This window comes from Hyperolius riggenbachi, chromosome 10 (assembly GCF_040937935.1).
Source record: "Hyperolius riggenbachi isolate aHypRig1 chromosome 10, aHypRig1.pri, whole genome shotgun sequence".
Lineage (NCBI taxonomy): Eukaryota > Metazoa > Chordata > Amphibia > Anura > Hyperoliidae > Hyperolius > Hyperolius riggenbachi.
Window position 1 is genome coordinate 150252348 of NC_090655.1, and position 18028 is coordinate 150270375.

At 43.2% G+C, this 18028-nt stretch overlaps 1 protein-coding gene across 5 annotated transcripts in view; it reads left to right on the forward strand.

Moving 5' to 3' along the window:
- The window catches only part of LOC137536555 (poly(ADP-ribose) glycohydrolase-like), a 201845-nt gene that overhangs the window by 143084 nt on the left and 40733 nt on the right, over positions 1–18028 (forward strand). For all 5 annotated transcript variants that reach the window (XM_068258792.1, XM_068258794.1, XM_068258795.1 and 2 more), the window contains 3 exons: positions 788–848; positions 4962–5037; positions 10417–10564. In XM_068258792.1, coding sequence (XP_068114893.1) covers positions 788–848; positions 4962–5037; positions 10417–10564 — 285 coding nt within the window. The remainder of the gene's footprint in view (positions 1–787; positions 849–4961; positions 5038–10416; positions 10565–18028) is intronic.

The following is an 18028-nucleotide window of genomic DNA, read 5'->3' on the forward strand; positions in this document are numbered from 1 at the left end:
TACTCCATCCCCACGCAGTGAGCTGATGTTAGGAGCAGGGGGAGGGGCGGGAACTGCAGTGTGAGCCCTCTGTCTGTCTGGTCATTTGTTGAGCCCTCCCGTCTTTCCCTTGTTTTGCAGTTGCGTCTGAAGTGAGGAAAGTTTAAAATCAGCTGCTGTTTCATTCCTTCTCCTCCAGTGCATTGTGCACAGAGGTCTTTTCCTGCTCTCATGGGGATTCTGACTTGCTGTCACTGAGACTCCCCATGCGTCTGTTGCCTGCTAAACAGCTGATCTGATCAGCTGATCACTCTAACCGGCTCCCAAGTCCCTCCAGCTTTCTTTTAGCTGCCCGCTATGTCTATGCATAGGAAAGCGGGCAGCTGCAGGTAAACTTTGCAGGGGCTGCTGAGCGTGAGGAGGAACAGTGAAGGGCCGGATAAGGTGCTGATGGGGCCCCTTAAACTCTGACTGGGGCCCCAAGCAGCTGCTTGAGGTGCTTAGTAGGTTAATCCGGCCCTGAAAAAGAGCCACTTCTTTTGTTATTGGGCAGACTGTATTTTTCTGCTCCAGTATAATCAAATAGCTTCCCAGCAAGAATTGTTTCACTTTTTATGGTGGAAGGTAGACAAAATGAGTGGCATAAGAAAAACTGGATCACAGCTAGTGCTGCTGCATGCTAATGATGTATCCAAACATTAGGTTCCCTTGGACTGGTAAGATCTTCTACATTAACTGCATTTTAACATTGCCTTTAGCCATCTAAAATTTAGCTTTACGTCAAGTAATTTTTTTTTCCCTTTTCCAGGACCCACAGGTTTGGTAACATTCACAAGGCAAAGTCTAGAACGGTTTCCTGAATGGGAGAAGTAAGCAGGCTCTATATTTAATAACACCTAAGTGTATTCTCTGGACTTGCTTAAGGAGTTAGGGACTTTTTCCACTACACAGTTGAATCGAAAAACCACAAATCGCTAGTGATTTTTAAATCGCTAGGGTTGCTACTTTATCATAGAAATCCTGAGAAGTATTTTCCACTATAGAGATTCAATTTGCAAATCTACAGTCGCTTTCTGGATTGATTTTAAGAGGGATAATGCAATGCAAATGAAAAATCGCATAACAAAATTAATGAAAAATCGCAATTGCTGGCGTTTGTGATTGCGATTGCTAGTGGAAAAGGGCCCTAACTTTGTTTTGTTTTTTACAATTACAATTAAGGAAATTACAATTAAGGAAAAACTTTAGTTTCTTATGGTGTAGTGTTAAGTAAACGTGAGGATTTTATTACTGTCTCTGTTCCCACCAGTGCCCTATTCCCTCATATCCTGCTCTTCTGACAATTTACACCATGTTATTGAAGAGCGTTCCAGCTGTCACCAGAGCAGGAGTTGATGGTAAATCTCTGAATGGATTGCTTTTTCGGGTGTCAAAATTGGTTCCCCACCTCCATTGAATTAGACCTGAATTTTTGCACTGGACAGAAAGAAAATAGAGAAATCTATCCTGTATGTATTTAGAGAGTTTAGCCTGTATAAGGGCCTGTACACACTGATGCGCTTTTAAAATCGCATGCATTTTTAATCTCAAGGTCTTTTGAAAAATCATGAAATTCATGATGTACACACTGGTGTGATGCGATTTTGCTATTTTCATGAAGGCTTTGTGATTTAAAAATTGTATGCGATTTTAAAAACGTAGCGCAAGCGTAGCAGTGTGTACAGGCCCTAAATTGCCCTCATTTGTGACTAATCACAAGTGTAACTTGATCTCTCAGCTGTGTCAGCAAACCCGCTAATTTTTAAACACAGCGTGTTAACCTTATGTCTGCTTCTATGAAAGCAGGAAGTAGACACATTGCAGATTTATTGCATGATTTCTATCAGCCGTAACAAATATTTTTCTTTGAAGGTTATGCTGTTACTTATCTTTCAGAGCAGAGAGGAAGTTCTGAGTTCTGGTCCACTTAAAATGAAGCACTGTGAGCACTTCTTGTCTACCCAACAGAAGTGGTCATATGTACTGATTTATAGTGTAATGACTATAGACAGTGGGGCTGGCTGCAGAGAAAAGAGAGTACTTTGTTCTTGGATGCTTCAGAGATCAAACCTAAATATTTAAAGAGGAACTCCAGTGAAAATAATGTAATAAAAAAAGTTTTACAATAATTATGTATAAATGATTTAGTCAGTGTTTGCTCATTGTAAAATCTTTCCTCTCCCCAATTTACATTCTGACATTTATTACATGGTGACATTTTTACTGTGGGCAGGTTATGTAGCTGCTGCTAGCTGTTTTGGCTGTTAGAGACAGCTGTAAACAGTTAATTCCTGTCTGTGTACCTTGTTACATTGTAACAAACTGCCAAAAGTACAGCGGTCCCAGAGCTTCTTGTGGGAGGGGTTTCAGCACAAAATCAATCATACGGCGCCCCCTGATGGTCTGTTTGTGAAAAGCAATATATTTCACATGTAAAAGGGGGTATCAGCTACTGATTGGGATAAAGTTCAATTCTTGGTTGGAGTTTCTCTTTAAGCCTCCATAAAGAAGACTTCCCATGTATGTTGTAGCAGGGGGTATATTTGGTGAAGCAGGTGGTTTCGGCGCACAAGCTCACCGCCTGGCGCCGAAACCAAAGTTTCCATAGCAGCAGTATAATTACATCACCTTTCGAGTTGCGACAACTCGGAGGGGTAATAGTATTAAACGCTGTCAGGGAGTTTTGCAGCAGCAGGGAGAAACCGCTGCCCAACTCACAGACAGCCATACAATACGTACGCATATTTGGTTCCTTGTAGGAATAATATTAGAAAGGGGTGAAAATTTGACATTTTAATAAATTGTAACAATGTAGTAGAAATAATGCACAAGACCAATGGACACGGCTCTCCGGAGTGCTCTAATCCAAAAACAGTTCCGACATACCTCAAAGTATAGACAAGAGCGGCTGGACACATCCAGTTAAAAACGCCATTTATTGAAAAATTGCTAAAAAAATAGAACAATACAACAGCATCAGGCCACTCAGAGAGAGAGGGACAAGCATGCAGGATTATCGACAGCTGTTTCACACTCTACCTAGGAGCGCTTCATAAGGACATCATCATCGTCCGGATGAAGCTCTCCTAGGTAGAGTGGAAACAGCTGTCGATAATCCTGCATGCTTGTCCCTCTCTCTCTGAGCAGCCTGATGCTGTTGTATTGTTCTATTTTTTATAAATTTTTCAATGAATGGCATTTTTAACTGGATGTGCCCAGCCGCTCTTGTCTATACTTTAAGGTTTTAATAAATTGTATACTGCTACCTACCCCTCTACACACACTCCTTTTTCTCCCTTACACCCATGCGCATATAATACTTCTCCTACATAAGAATCACACACAGTAAAGCCCCGTTCACACTGATGATCGCAAAACGCTAGCAATAATCACTAGCGCTTTGATGCTGCAATTTTTTTAGCAATAAATGCAAAAAAAATCACTGTACAGTTTTTTGCGATTTTTGAGCACTCACGATTTGTGTTTTAAATGCATTGCGATCAAAAAAAGCTCAATGTAGCGTGTTTGCGTTTAGCAGAAATCGCCGGTGTTCACGGCAGTGAGATCACTGCCATATAGTTTACATTGCACTAACACTACTGACCACCACTCCTGCATAAGAATCACATACACTAATAATTGGGGCATGATGAACACATGCATAAAAGTGCCATTACGCTACATATTTAATGCACACACTAGACACTTCACATATATTGGGGAATTTTTATGGTAAAATTAAAAAAATGACTAAAGCCGTTTAGGGTAGGATGCCTGTAGGTTAAAAGTTACCCATAACCAGAAAATCTCTTTAACATAAATCAGACATTAAAGGAGACATTAGATTAAACAGAATGGGAGGCTAGGTCCTCTTCATTTTATACCACAGAGTTTGTATGGAGAGGATTGGGGAATGTATTTCCGTAGGTAAATACTGAACACAAATCGTAACAATATCAAACATGCAAAAACAAAGGGTGTTTTTTTTTTAACCAAGATTCTTGTAGTTTATTCTTTCTCAATAATCTCTCCAAATCGTGGACTCATTACATGGGCACGAAGACCAGACTTCCACTTCACATGCAAAGACTGCCTGACACGTGTTTTGCGACCAAAAGTCGCCTCCTCAGAGGCACATCGTCTACAAACATCTGTAAAATAGCGAAAGATAACACCACGATCTGGAGTTTCAAATGGAGACTGCACTCAGCGGCGCTGTCTGCACACTCCTGTGAGTAGCAGAGCTTCTTTTGCTACTCACAGAAGTGTGCAGACACCACCGCTGAGTGCAGTCTCCATTTGAAACTCCAGATCGTGGTGGTATCTTTCCTTCGCTATTTTACGGATGTTTGTAGACGATGTGCCTCTGTAATGAGTCCACGATTTGGAGAGATTATTGAGAAAGAATAAACTACAAGAATCTTGGTTAAAAAAAAAAAAAAACTTTGTTTTTGCATGTTTGATATTGTTACAATTTGATAGGGGTGGACCATACTACAAAATTTTTATCGTATTTATGAGACTAAACACAAATCATTTTCTCATGTCCTACTTATATGTACATTTATAATCGCCAGCTAATAAGACTGTAAATGTTCATTTGTTGATCACACTATCATGCTTGTTAAAGTAAACACGAGGTGAGTGACATGAAAACTGACACATTAATGTCCGTTTAAACAATGCACATTGCCTGGTTGTCCTGCTGATCCACTGGCTCTAATACTTTTAGCCATAAATCTTGAACAAGCATACAGATCAGATGTTTCTGACAAAATCTGATAATTGGCTACATGCCTGTTTCAGGTGTGTGATTCAGGAAACAAACATGCAGCCTCCATTTGTGTCTCACCTCTTAAAGAACTTGTCTCAGTTCCTTCTCTCCTTTACTTTAATCACTTGTTGGTTGTACATTTATGACTAATGATCTTCAACTCTTCTAGGTCAACCAAAAAGCTAAGAAGGCTGCATATTACCCATGAAGGTACAATTGAAGGCAATGGACACGGAATGCTTCAAGTAGGTATTGTTTGTACTGGTGATTTATATTCCTTTGTAACTACTTGCACATGTAACGGCACTTTAAAAGAAACCTATACTTAAATGTATACCCCCAATGAAAAAAAATCTTGAACAGAACAAAATAAATATTTTAATACAAAAATAAATTTAATTGATCTGATAGGAAGTATTCCTTGTAAAAGTAGGTTATTTAGTTTTAGCTGGACTACACTGAAATCCAGGGCTGTGGAGTCGGTCCAAAATCCACCTACTCCGACTCCTCAGTTTCGGATTCCACCGACTCCTCGACTCCGACTCCTCTAATTTGCATATTACAATTTTGTTGATTAACAGTATGTAACGTGAAATTCGTCTCTTAACTGCCAACGCTTAGGAATTTTACAAGACAACTGACGTGAGAAGGATATGTAGACTACTATATTTATTCCCTTTAGACTAAAACTAGTCCTTGGTAAGAGTACTTGTAAAAAGTACAGACCGGAACAAAGAACATCTATCAGGCCCTAGGCTATGTAACTGTGGGTACATGTAAGAGTGATGTGCAGGTACTCTGCAGGGGAATGAGGAGATTCTTCCTCTATTACACATTCTTCATGCACAATCTGAACAAGGTTTATGGGTGATAGACAACACCTCTGTGTTCAATGTGCACAACATTCTCAGTGGATTCCCTGCAGCTCTGTGGGGAGAGCATATGTAGAGTATAGTACTACTGTGTAACAAAGTAAACCTGAGACAGATGAAATTAACGTTTTATACATACCTGGGGCTTCCTCCAGCCCCCTTCAGGCTAATCAGTCCCTCGCTGTCGTCCTCCGCCACCTGAATCTTCTGCTATGAGTCCAGGTACTTGAGCCAGTCTGGTGTAGTGCGCATGCAAACACTCCACCGCTGGGAGCGTACTACACCTGCGCAGCACTATTTTGCAGGTGCAGAATGCTCCTGGCTGTGGAAGTGGCACATAGCCTGCTCTGACTGGCTGAATTACCTGGACTCATAGCAGAAGATCCAGGTGGTGGAGGAGGACAGCGAGGGACTGATTAGCCTGAAGGGATTTGGAAGAAGCCCCAGGTATGTATAACACTTTTCTTTTCATCCGTCTCAGGTACCCTTTAATTTGTAGTCCCCAAACCAAATTTTAACAACATATCAAATTATTTGATTTCATGAGCAAAGAGAGTGCATACATTTGCATAAACCAGCATCAATGCAGAATTATTTCCATATCATTGACCATCTCTATTAGTGACACGGCTACACATCAGGCTTTATACTTACAGCATAGATGTTATTTCGTATATATAAGAGATTCCTGTGTACACATCATATATACTGTACAGTCACAATCAGATGTGTGTATCTGACTTTAAAAATACAGGAACTGCTTTATTGAAGCAGCACAAGTAACTAATTTTTATTGGTTTATTTCATTTTTGTGGACTGAGCACAGCTATTACTGTATATATACATTATTTTTAATGACTATTATCTGAGAAATAGAACATTTTATCATATTTTCTATTTTAATTACAGTTACAAATTCATTAGGAGTCGGAGTCGGTGCATTTTTTCCCGACTCCGACTCCAGGCACTCAAAATTGCTCCGACTCCGACTCCACAGCCCTGCTGAAATCTCTACTATTAAGCTGAGAAACGCGACAGACCCTGTTAAGCCAGTCACAGGTGGTAGGCATTGGTTTTTCCAGCGCATGGAGTCTAAGTGGCCACAGGCCTTTACCAGAGCACCTCGCAAGAGATGATGGGCTGCTACCCCTAGCAGGCAACTGACTACTTTGCTGCCTGGTGGCCACTAGGTTAGGTCCCCTGGGATTGCCCCACCAGAGAACGTTGAGAACAGGTGATGCCACGATATAGAGTCGCTTAGATTGAGGCGGATGGTAGCAGTCGATGGTCTCAGAGCCCAAAGGTCAGGGCACATGGAGATCTGCATAGATAAAGTCACAGAGCCAAAGGTCAAGGCAGGCAGAAATCAGCATAGTAGAGGTCACGGAAGCCAAAGGTCAGAATGGGTAACTTCCAGAAAATGGATCCAAGGCACGAGGTACACCACAACTGGCTTAGTCCAAACTATCTGAATAAACCACACTGCCAGTGTGGAGAGGAGGCTATTATAGGGGCGGTGTGTTTGAATTTAACACCAGGAATGCTGCACATGAGTGGTCGTACACACCACCTGCTCGTGCATTGTGTAATATCAAAAGGCATTGCACAGTCAGAAAAAGCCGTGGGTGGTCCACGACACGTTCAGAAGTCTGTGGGATCCCTAAATGTGAGTGTAACATATACTATCCCATTTCTGGCTGAAATTATACTGTCTATATAGAAATCTTTAAAAGACATTTAACATTCCCATTATCAAAACAGTTTGTACATGTGCTTCTTATTTTTGAATCAGCCGCCAGTGCCCAGACATTTGTAGCTGAGCGGCATCCATTATATGGTTTTAAAAAATTACTAGTGACCCAGATTTTTGCTTTCTGACTAAAACTCCTGCCCCATCCCCTCCATGCGTCCAGTGGCTGCTCAGTTGATCTTTGCCTCTCATCTGAGCTGCAGCTATAAGCAGTATTTTTTCTCAAGTGAAATTCTAGTAAAGTAACATGCACACACAGGCAGTACCCAGGTTATAACTGAGATCGGGACTTGTACCTATTACTCTGCTATTTTTTGTGCTTCCGTGACGCCTTTTGTGCCCCTATGCCCTTTTTTGTGCCTCTTCAATGTATGCTGTGCGGTCAGTCCCTGTTTGCAAGTACAAGTTATCTTTAACTTGGAACTTTTTAACTTAGGGTCTCCCTTTTTTTCCATAAGATACATTTTTACTTGCCTTGAGCTTCTAGTCCCCGTAACAGGTCCCTCAGTTTCCTCCCAGTCTTTTCGATTGTACCCCTCTGAAAGCGCACTTTTACTAATTGTGCTTCCATGGCCAGGAGCATGATCAAGAATGAGGCATAAGGTCTAGGTCACGTATGCACAATAACCAATGATGGGCGATCTTTCAGAGGGCGGCAGCGGCACAACATAGCAGATCGTGAGGAAACCGAGGGACCCGTTAGATACAGAGGGCTGGAAGAAGCCCCGAGTAAGTAAAATAGAACTTGTTCCCCATGTCCCAGGTTTACTTTAAAGTATGCATACCATTAATGGCTTGTGTACTAGGACATTCATTTTTACATTAGATTTTTTTGGGATATGGAGCCTGGAGTCAATAACTGATTTCTTTGAACTTCATGAGAGGTTGGCTGTTACCTAACCTGTTGCCTTGCACACTTTGGGCCTGATGCACCATCTAGCAGTAAGATTGATTTGCTAAAGTGCTTGAGTGCTAAACCTAGGGGAGCACTGCCAGTTAACCCATTAGTGCCAAGTGTGTTGCTATTTAACTACAATTGGTGCTAATGGGTTAACGAGCAGTGTTCCCCTAGTGTTAGTGACAGTGTAACTGCCTGCGCTCAGCAATCTTACCGCTAGTTGTTGCTTCAGGCCCTTTATGTTTGCATTGAAAACTGTACGAGCAATCCCTTAAGTTTTCTATTCCAGTCCAGTTGTAGATCAGGCAGTTTTTTGTTCACCGTAGTATTTATTTTGTGTGAGAACAAATGACTCATGGGTATGTGTATTGTAATGTTAAATTATGCAAATTACTTTTTCTTTTTCTGCTCTGATGACTTCTAACTTTCTTCGAAAATGTGTTAATATGTGTTAAATGTGTTAATATTAGATAATGTAGCTATTGCACATCCCATAGACTTCTGATGTCAGTGTAGTCTTTGCACAAGAAAACCAGCATAACAAAATAAAGTTTTGCAGTAAGGCCTAGTCCACACTAGGTCCGGAAACGTATCCGTGGCTGCGTTTTTCAGCCCTGATGAAAAACGGAGTCCCGGATTCTAATGTTAAAAATAGCAGCCATCCTCACCCAAGAAAAAAACGGATCCGTCTGCGTTTGCGGGGACCCGGTTTCAATACCTGAACGGAAGGTCCGGACCTGCTGCATTTTCACGGACCACGGATACACGGATGGGTAGTGAAAAGCAATGGGAAAACGCAACTCCATCTCCACAGGCAAAATAGCACCAAAAACTTATGAAAAACTGATAGCCTGAACTTTATTATTGGCCCAAAAAATCCTTCCACTACCTTCCTAATGATAGAGACGTTTTCTGTCCGTAAAAACTGAACGGAAACTGATGCAAAACTGATACACTTTGATCAGTTTGCGGTCTGTTGGTACTTCCCCTGATCTTCCCCTGATCCCAGACTGCAGTGTCCGTCCTGCAACCGTGCCTAGTGTGGACCTAGCCTAACACAAAACAGACTTGTGAAATGATGTTTAAGATTGTTTTCCCGTCTCACCTGGAAGCTTGTGACAATGAGTACAGTACAGTTTTGCTGCCATTACTGTAATGTTTTTGTTTCCCATAACGCGCAGTCTGAATTCTTGGCTAGACGCTTAACATTAAATTCTGCTCTCCAGCTGCTGTTATTTAATGATGTCTTGTACATCAAAATAGAATAATATATTCCCATTTGGAGAGTTTTGACAGGGTTGGAGTGTCCCCGGGACCTGTTTTCCCACCGTGTGTTGTAGGCCAGTGATCCTTTGCTGATATATGACACAATGTGGCACAGCACGGATGACTAAAGGTCAATAGGTTTGGTTGCTGATGGAAGATTGATTGATCTGCCTTTCCAAACTGTGTTTATCAGGGCATGAAAGTGTGATATGAAACATAAAGGCATTACTGACAGATGAGAAGCATCCTGTTCCCGGGTAAAAAAAGATTTCACCTGAAGGCAAAATGTTGTTTAACTGTAAAGTTTGTGGGGTGGATGCTTCTAGTCCCATTCTGTTTATTATTTGCACTTTAGAATATACACCCAAACTCCCCTCCCACGTTTTAGTGTGGCTGTAGGAGCTCATGATCTCCATACAGAAAAAAAAAACAAAATATAAAGTCTTGTGAAGTTACTTGCCCCTTCCTGATTGCTTGTTTTTCTACTTATGTATAGCAGGTATTGTTTTTTTTTATCGCCAGATAATTAAGTGTAATACAAAAAAAGACAACCTGGGCTAATTAATACACAGTTTTCAAATACTCACTTGGTTTACTGAAAGAAGAGTATTCCTGTTCTTCATATCAGCAATTTGAAAACAGCAATTACACCCTTAGTTGCTCAATAAACAGTTTATTCAATTTGTAATTTTTTTTTTAATTGAATAAAATTGGACTAGGCACACCATAGCCTAATTGTTACTTGCTCTGTTGGATCCTTTTGGACTTTACTAGTTGACTGACTGACATTATTTTTAGTGTGTGATCCCAACTATTGTTGTTTCTTTGTTTTTGAAAGGTGGATTTTGCTAACCGCTACGTTGGTGGGGGTGTGACTGGCAGTGGTCTTGTTCAGGAAGAGATTCGTTTCATCATTAATCCTGAGCTGATAGTCTCTCGACTTTTTACAGAGGAATTGGATTATAATGAGTGCCTTATTGTCACAGGTAAGTGTCCTCACATTGTACTGAAGAGACTCTCAATGAAGTGCTTATTTAGCTGCATTGGTCTCATTAAGCAAATCTGAAGTTTAAGTAAACTTATGAGCAGGGCCGGCCCGCCCATGAGGCGGGGTGAGGCGGGTTCCTCAGGCGGCAGGAAGTGGAGGTGCGGCACCAGACATAGAGAGGAAGTGACTGGGGAGAGGAGAGAGAGAGTGCAGGCTGCAGTGCAGACGAAGTCCGGCTGATCCTGTGTGGTGCCCGACCTGCCTCCGACCTCGTGCCTGCACACACACCGTGAGTGATCCTCCCCAGCTCCCCTCCGGCTCCGTCGAGGCCACCCGGACTGTCTGTGAACTTCTGAGACCCGCCCCCCTTAAGCTGTGCGCACCTCCCGCCCGCCACCCACATGATGCCGCCGGGCCGGCCTCCGAGTCTGACGACTCTCCGAGCTCAGCTCTGCAGCCTGCGGCCTCTCCTGGCTGTATGTGACGCTGCCTTTGGCGGCGGATGCCGCCCGCTCTGCCTCTGCTGCCCTGCGGCTGATTGTCACGCACGGGCGGCGACGTGACCCGACCGTGAGCGTGACAATGATGAGGCTGGCTCTGGCTGGCTGCCGTCTGTCGCCTCCGGCCGCCGCTCACCAGCCCAGGCCCAGCGCGAGATCCGAAATGGTGGAGGCGGAGCATGCCCGCCGCAGGCCTCAGGCAGCCGTCTGTCCCCTGCCTGCCAGTGCAGGATCATGCATGCGGTGCGGATGCCCGCCCTTCGCCGCCGCCACAGATCCCCGGTGAGTGAGTCAGACTCAGTCACTCACTTGTCACTTACTTTGTTTGCTGCATCACTCAGGGCAGGCTTTTCTTCACGGTCGATTGTGTGGGGGATGATGTAATGTTATAATGTAGACATTGGGGGGGGGGGGGGGGCTTGGCAAGGGGAAAAGAAAGAAGCAATGAAGGGGATGACAAAGTCGGGGCAGGGGGGGGAGATGGGGGGCTTGGCAAATGACAAGGGGAACAGAATCAATGAAGGGGATGACAAAGGGGCCGGGGGGGGGCGCCTTCACGATCTTTGCCTAAGGCAGCAGAAAGTCCAGGACCGGCCCTGCTTATGAGATAATGAATTGTATGTGTAGTACAAATAGTAAATAGAAGATTAGCAGCCCACCTCCAATTCACATTGATGGTACGGAAGTGGCTAGAGTGCCTTGCGCCCGTCTCCTGGGCACTACCATCTCCAGTGACCTCAGGTGGAGGCCCAACATCACTGCCATCCAAAGGAAAGCCCAGCAGAGGCTCTACTTCCTCCGCCAGCTGAGGAAGTTTGGCATGGCCCCAGAGATTTTGACCAGCTTCTACTCCGCCACCATTGAATCGATCCTCTGCTCTTCCATCCTGGTCTGGTACACCGGCGCCACCGCCAGCAAAAGGCTCACGCTTCAGAGGGTCATCAAGGCAGCGGAGAGGGTCATTGGAAGTCCCCCTACCCTCACTTGACCTCCTTCACAAAAAAAGGCTGAGATTGAGGGCGCTGAGGATCGCTAATGATCCTTCCCACCCGGGTCAGCGCTACTTCTGTCAGCTCCCACTGGGACGGAGGCTTCGGGCCATCGCCACGAGGACTGCCAGACACAGTAACTCTTTCTTTCCCTTGGCCATCAGCCTCCTCATTTCCCTCCACATACTCCCATCAGCACATAAGACTAATTGACGATTAGCCATTTCTATGACTTTTGAAACTGTTAGGGGTAAGGTAAACCGCTGCTCTAGTATGTAACGCAATGTATTAGCAATGTAATGTAAATGTAACTTCTTGTCCTCTGTGTATAAGTGTTAACTTCTACTCTTGCTGTCCTATGCTACCTATCTGTCTCCTTCTTGAGCTATATGTACTAGGCCAAACCCAATTCCGGGCATGACCCAGTCATGCTTAGCGAAATAAAGAATTCCTGATTCCTAAAATAAAAAATGATCATATTTTTATTTATAACATTGCATCAGACTTTTACAGATTCAGTTAAGAATCCACACTGTATTTTAAGCTATATAGCAAAGCAGAGCTAATGATCCTTTAAACTTTCGTGCAGTAAAAGCTTATTTATCTCAAGCTGCCTCTCACTATTTCTTGGCTTTTTAAGTTTTTTAGAAAATAGGACTGAGTTCACCGAATTAGTCGACTAGCACTAGCTCATATAAGCTTTTTTTGCATAGATAATGCAAGTGTTTAACTCTTCCTGTACTGGAAAATATGATACTCTTTTCTTTGCTACTAATGTTCTATTTATTATCCATACTGCACATACAATTCATTATCTCATAAGTTTTTTTTCCCGCTTCAGATTTGCTTTAAGCCCTGAGAACGTCAGTTTAAATTCATGAATGTTACTTAGTTTTAAGACTAAAGCAAGGGTCACACTTGCCTGTTTTTATGCACTTTTTATGCACAGAAAAATGTATTTAAAGTGAGAACATGTTAATGGGCTAGTTCACACTTGAATGCATTTTTGGCGTGTAGAAAAAAAACTGACATCCTGCAGCATAATTCTGCACATGGTATGCAGAAAACGTGCAGAAAGTAAAACACTTAAAGTTCAACTCTAGTTGCAAGAGTCCTTTTTAGTTTTGAAAAGTGTGGTGAAGGGCTAGGACATCTATCTCTCAGGCTTCTTTTTCTGTCTGTGTCCACCATTGCATAGATGTTCCTTTCGGAGATATGATCTGTCTCTTATCCCTGGTGCTGTGTATATATGAGAGATAGGTAGATCAATATTAGGAGAGATGAAATGGGACAGTTGTGTGGAAGAATAGATGAGTGGTTGATGAGGCAGTGACCAGAAAGCAGATAGAATGACTGAATGATAGATGGAGGTGGATGAGGATCAGGATAGGCAAGTAAGAGGTGGACACAATAAGGTGGAATGATAGATGAGAGCTGGGTAGGGGAAGGGTGTTTAAGTGTCAAAGGAGGTGTTCAAACAACCTCTCTTGTGGTGTCCATTGCTGTGTCTTTTTGTCTGCTACCCTTGTGTGCTCTAAGCTTGACTGTTTTTTGTCCCCATTGCTTCCCTGGATTGCCTAACCCTGCTTCCTGCAGGGAGCGCTGTAATAATGAACCATCACAGCTGCGCCAGGTCTCCTCTTCCTCCTGGCAGCTGCACACTTTGTGCTTCCCACCTCTGGCTCCTAACCGCATTGCACGTGATCGTGTTACGGAGGAGGGTAGCGTAGAGCGATTGGCTGCTGGGAGGACTTCCGATGCTGACTGGTCAGGTAAATATGTCCACACAGCACCGATGAGCTTACTTTGCTTAGGGGCAACAAATGTGATGGGGGCCCCATTATGATTTTGTCTGCGGGGGGCTGTTGATACACCCCTTTGCTTATACTCTAGTTTGCCTAAAAGCATTGCAAAGGATTTGGGGTACTTGGGACATTATGTAGTGTATCAAGAGAGTTGCATTTCCTCTATCTTTGAAGTTGGAAAAATAAGTAGTTTAGAGCTTTGCAAGGTCTTAGGTGTTTGGATTGTATGTACGGTAATTTTTGTAGTTCGATATAGTAGGTAATAGTGCTACATACTGTAGTTAAGGGTATTTACAATGTCTGTTTAGTGAAAGGAAATACCAAGGTTGCATAATCTCATGTTTGCCAATTTTTGCCTCACATTTACTTTACATTTACAATTCTTCTATAATTTAGCTGTAGTTTCTCCATGATTTTGAGGACTTGTAGCTGCAGTTGTAATATGAATGACTATTTTGGATGATAATTGCATCCTTAATTTAAGTATATTTTTTTTCTCAAACCACTTTAGTTTATTAGAATGTCTGCTAATGAATTACAGTGACGTGATGTTCTGTTCCATTAATGGGAGTGGCCATTTCATCATTCCTGTTATGTGGCTGGCCATCTTCCATCTTTCTTCTCTGGCCAGGCCTCTCCTTCTGCCACACGTTGTAGTCTAGATAAATTACAATCCTCCTGACTGAAACTTCGTGACTTTACGCTAATGGATGGAGCTATGCAGCTTTAATTTGCTCAGTAGCTTGAGCTATTGGATAGAAATTGAATTTGCTGTGATTTTTGCTGCATCTGCTTAGCATCCACTTAGTAATGGTTATTGTAGTAGTCAGTCTTTTAACATCAGCTACGAGATGTCCGAGCAGCAGTCTTAGCAAGTCTTTAAAGGGGAACTGAAGTAAGAGGTATACGGAGGCTGCCATATTTATTTCCTTTTAATCAATACCAGTTGCCTGGCTTCCCTGCTGGTCTATTTCTCTGCAGTAGTATCTGAATAACACCAGAAACAAGCATGCAGCTAGTCTTGTCAGATCTGACTTTAAAGTCTGAAACACCTGATCTGCTGCATGCTTGTTCAGGGGCTATGGCTAATAGTATTAGAGGCAAAGGATCAGCAGGGCTGCCAGGCAACTAGTATTTCTTAAGAGGGTAGGATTTTGTTTACAAGCTTATTCAAATATATACAGATTATTAATATGTATAAAGCTCTGGGGAACTTTCTAGAGTATATAGTCTTATCACTAAATGTCCTGAGAGGAGTTCACAATCTAATCCCTACCCTAGACAGTAAGTTGTTTCCATATTATTATGTATTATATAGCGCTGACATCTTCTGTATTGCCTCACAGAGTATATGTAGTCTTGTCACTAACTGTCCCTCAGAGGAGTTTAATGACTAATCCAGGCATGGGTAAACTTGGCCCTCCAGCTGTTAACGAACTACAAGTCCCACGATGCATTGCAGGAGTCTGACAGCCACAGTCATGACTCATAAAGGCAAATGCATTGTGAGACTTGTAGTTCCGTAACAGCTGGAGGGCCGAGTTTGCCCATGCCTGAACTAATCCCTACCATAGTCATATATTCATTGTAGTTTAGGGCCTATTTAGAGGGACGCCAATTAACTTAGCTTTATGTTTTTGGGTTGTAACTTTACTGATGCTACACTTACGTTATTTGTGAAAAGCACACATTCATTTTTTTTTTCATCACATAAAATAGAACTATGCTTAAAACAATCCTAAAGACGTAATTTAGAAGACATCCGAGGTGAAAATAAGCTAATGAGAAAAACAATTGTATCTATCCTCCTCCTCCGAAAAATGACTTTTTTTGATATTCCAGTTTTATTTTATATTTAAATCTAGTTTTTATTGTTTCATTGATACCAGAGCTCGAATTATTGAACCTTTTTATCTCTTTCCTGCTCTTAGAAGACATTTACTGACAGGAAAGTTTTTTTGTTTTATGGCTGTAATTACTTATCAGTGAGGGTTATGCTATAGTCTGACCCAGTCCGACCCGGTCAGAAACTATCACTTGCATTCCTGATGTTTAACTCTTTCACGCAGAGAAAGAAAAAAAAACACAGCCTAGTTATTTGTGTGCTTGGCACTGTACATACACATGTCAATCTCATCACGTCATGTCACCTCGGTTGTCTTTTAAATAATGGACATGAGCTACATCTTGAAGTAACAGACATGCTTTCCACAGTTAAGGCTTGTGCATACTCTAGACTCAGGAGTAGAAATGTAAATTGCTTTATTAAAGGACTTCCGAGGCAACAAACATAATCTATTTTTACTCACCTGGGGCTTCTTCCAGCCCCCAGCAGCCTTAACCCCAAACCTCCTAGGTGTCCTCGCTGGCCTCCCACAATGATCACGACCCGCCGGCAGGGTCGGCTCTTCTGTCATCCGCTGCGTTCTGCGTAGTAGTTATGTGCAGGTGCAGTATGTGCCAGATGATGTGGATGCACAGAAGAGCCAACCCTGCCGGCAGGTCACAATCATTATGGGCGGCCATCGGGGGCTGCGGCGAGGGACTGAGACGGCTGCTGGGGACTGGAGGAAGCCCCAGGTGAGTAAACAGATTTTCATCCTCCCTCACCTCAGAAGTCCTTTAAAGGAGTTATCAGGCAAAAATTAATAAAACAAGCACTACTTACCTGGAGCTTCCTCCAGCCCCAAGCTCCCAGCATTTCCCTCGCCGCAGCTCTGCACGCAGCCGTTCACCGCAGCTCTGTCCCGGTCCCCAGCGATGACGTCAGGCCGACCTCCAGGTCAGCCTATACTGCACCTGCGCGAGCGGCACTGTCAATCACTGCCACGTGGACCAGAGCGGACTGCACAGGCGCAGATCTACCTGGAGGTCGGCCTGACGTCATCGCCGGGGCCGGGACAGAGCTGCGGCGAACGGCTGCGTGCAGAGCTGTAACGAGGGACATGCTGGGAGCTTGGGGCTGGAGGAAGCCCCGGGTAAGTAGCGCTTGTTTTATTAATTTTTGCCTGATAACTAAATTTCCCAGCAAAATAAGCACAAGTGTTTATGGTCTGTCCCCCACTTGTTGCTCTGAATCTCATCACCTGGACTAGGCATGGCTGACTATATGCTTTCTTCCCGCTAGTTCCAGGCACTCCCAGTACTCTAGGCTTTTTGCACAGCATTCTCTCATTTCCACATCAGAGACTAGTGTTGGTATTCGAATTTCGGAGCCTGCATTCAGAAACCTGATTAATGCCAAACACAGTGGACTGTGACCCTGTCCACTAGCTTGGGTGCTGAAGTGCTTTGCTTAAATATGGTGTTCGGCATAATTCAGGATTCCGAATGCTGGATCCCGAATTCGAACTCCAACTTAGTGACTCAATAGGCGTTCTAGCCTCTGTGTACTTTAAAGTGTTCCCGAAACCACATAAAAAAGAAAATGTATACATACCTGGGGCTTCCTCCAGCCCCCTGAAGGCTGATTGGTCCCTCGCCTTCCTCCTCCACCCTGCCTCGACACTTGGTGCATGCGCAGTCCAGCCGAGCGCGCTCCCTCATCTTGCTCCTGTGGCTGGCAGGGTTCTGCACCTGCCCAGTAGTACTGCGACGGGAACGCAATGGGGTGCACTTGCGTGCGCACTACACTCTGACTCGGTCACTTACCGCACCCATAGTGAAGGATCCAGGCAGCAGAGGAGGACAGCGAGGGACTGATCAGCCTGCAGGAGGCTGGAGGAAACCCAGGTATGTATACATTTTCTTTTGTCTCCGGTTTCCTTTAACAAAGTGTTACTTTTTGGAAAAAGAAAAAAAATTGCATTTGACTAACTGTACTTGTGCCTAGGTTGGTACAGACATGGTACCGGAGTTATCAGAGTGGGTCCAGGGAGTATCAGAACTTATCTTAGCCTGTCTGTTAAAGGGAAAATGTTCCATATTAATTGTTTCAATGTATATTTTGCCTAGAAAACTGCTTTAACCACTTCACCACTGAGGGGTTTTACCCCTTGAGCACCAGAGCAATTTTCACCTTTCAGTGCTCCTTCCATTCATTCGTCTATAACTTTATCATTACTTATCACAATTAAATGAACTATATGTTGTTTTTTCCGCCACCAATTAGGCTTTCTTTAGGTGGGACATTATGCCAAGAATTATTTTATTCTAAATATGTTTTAAT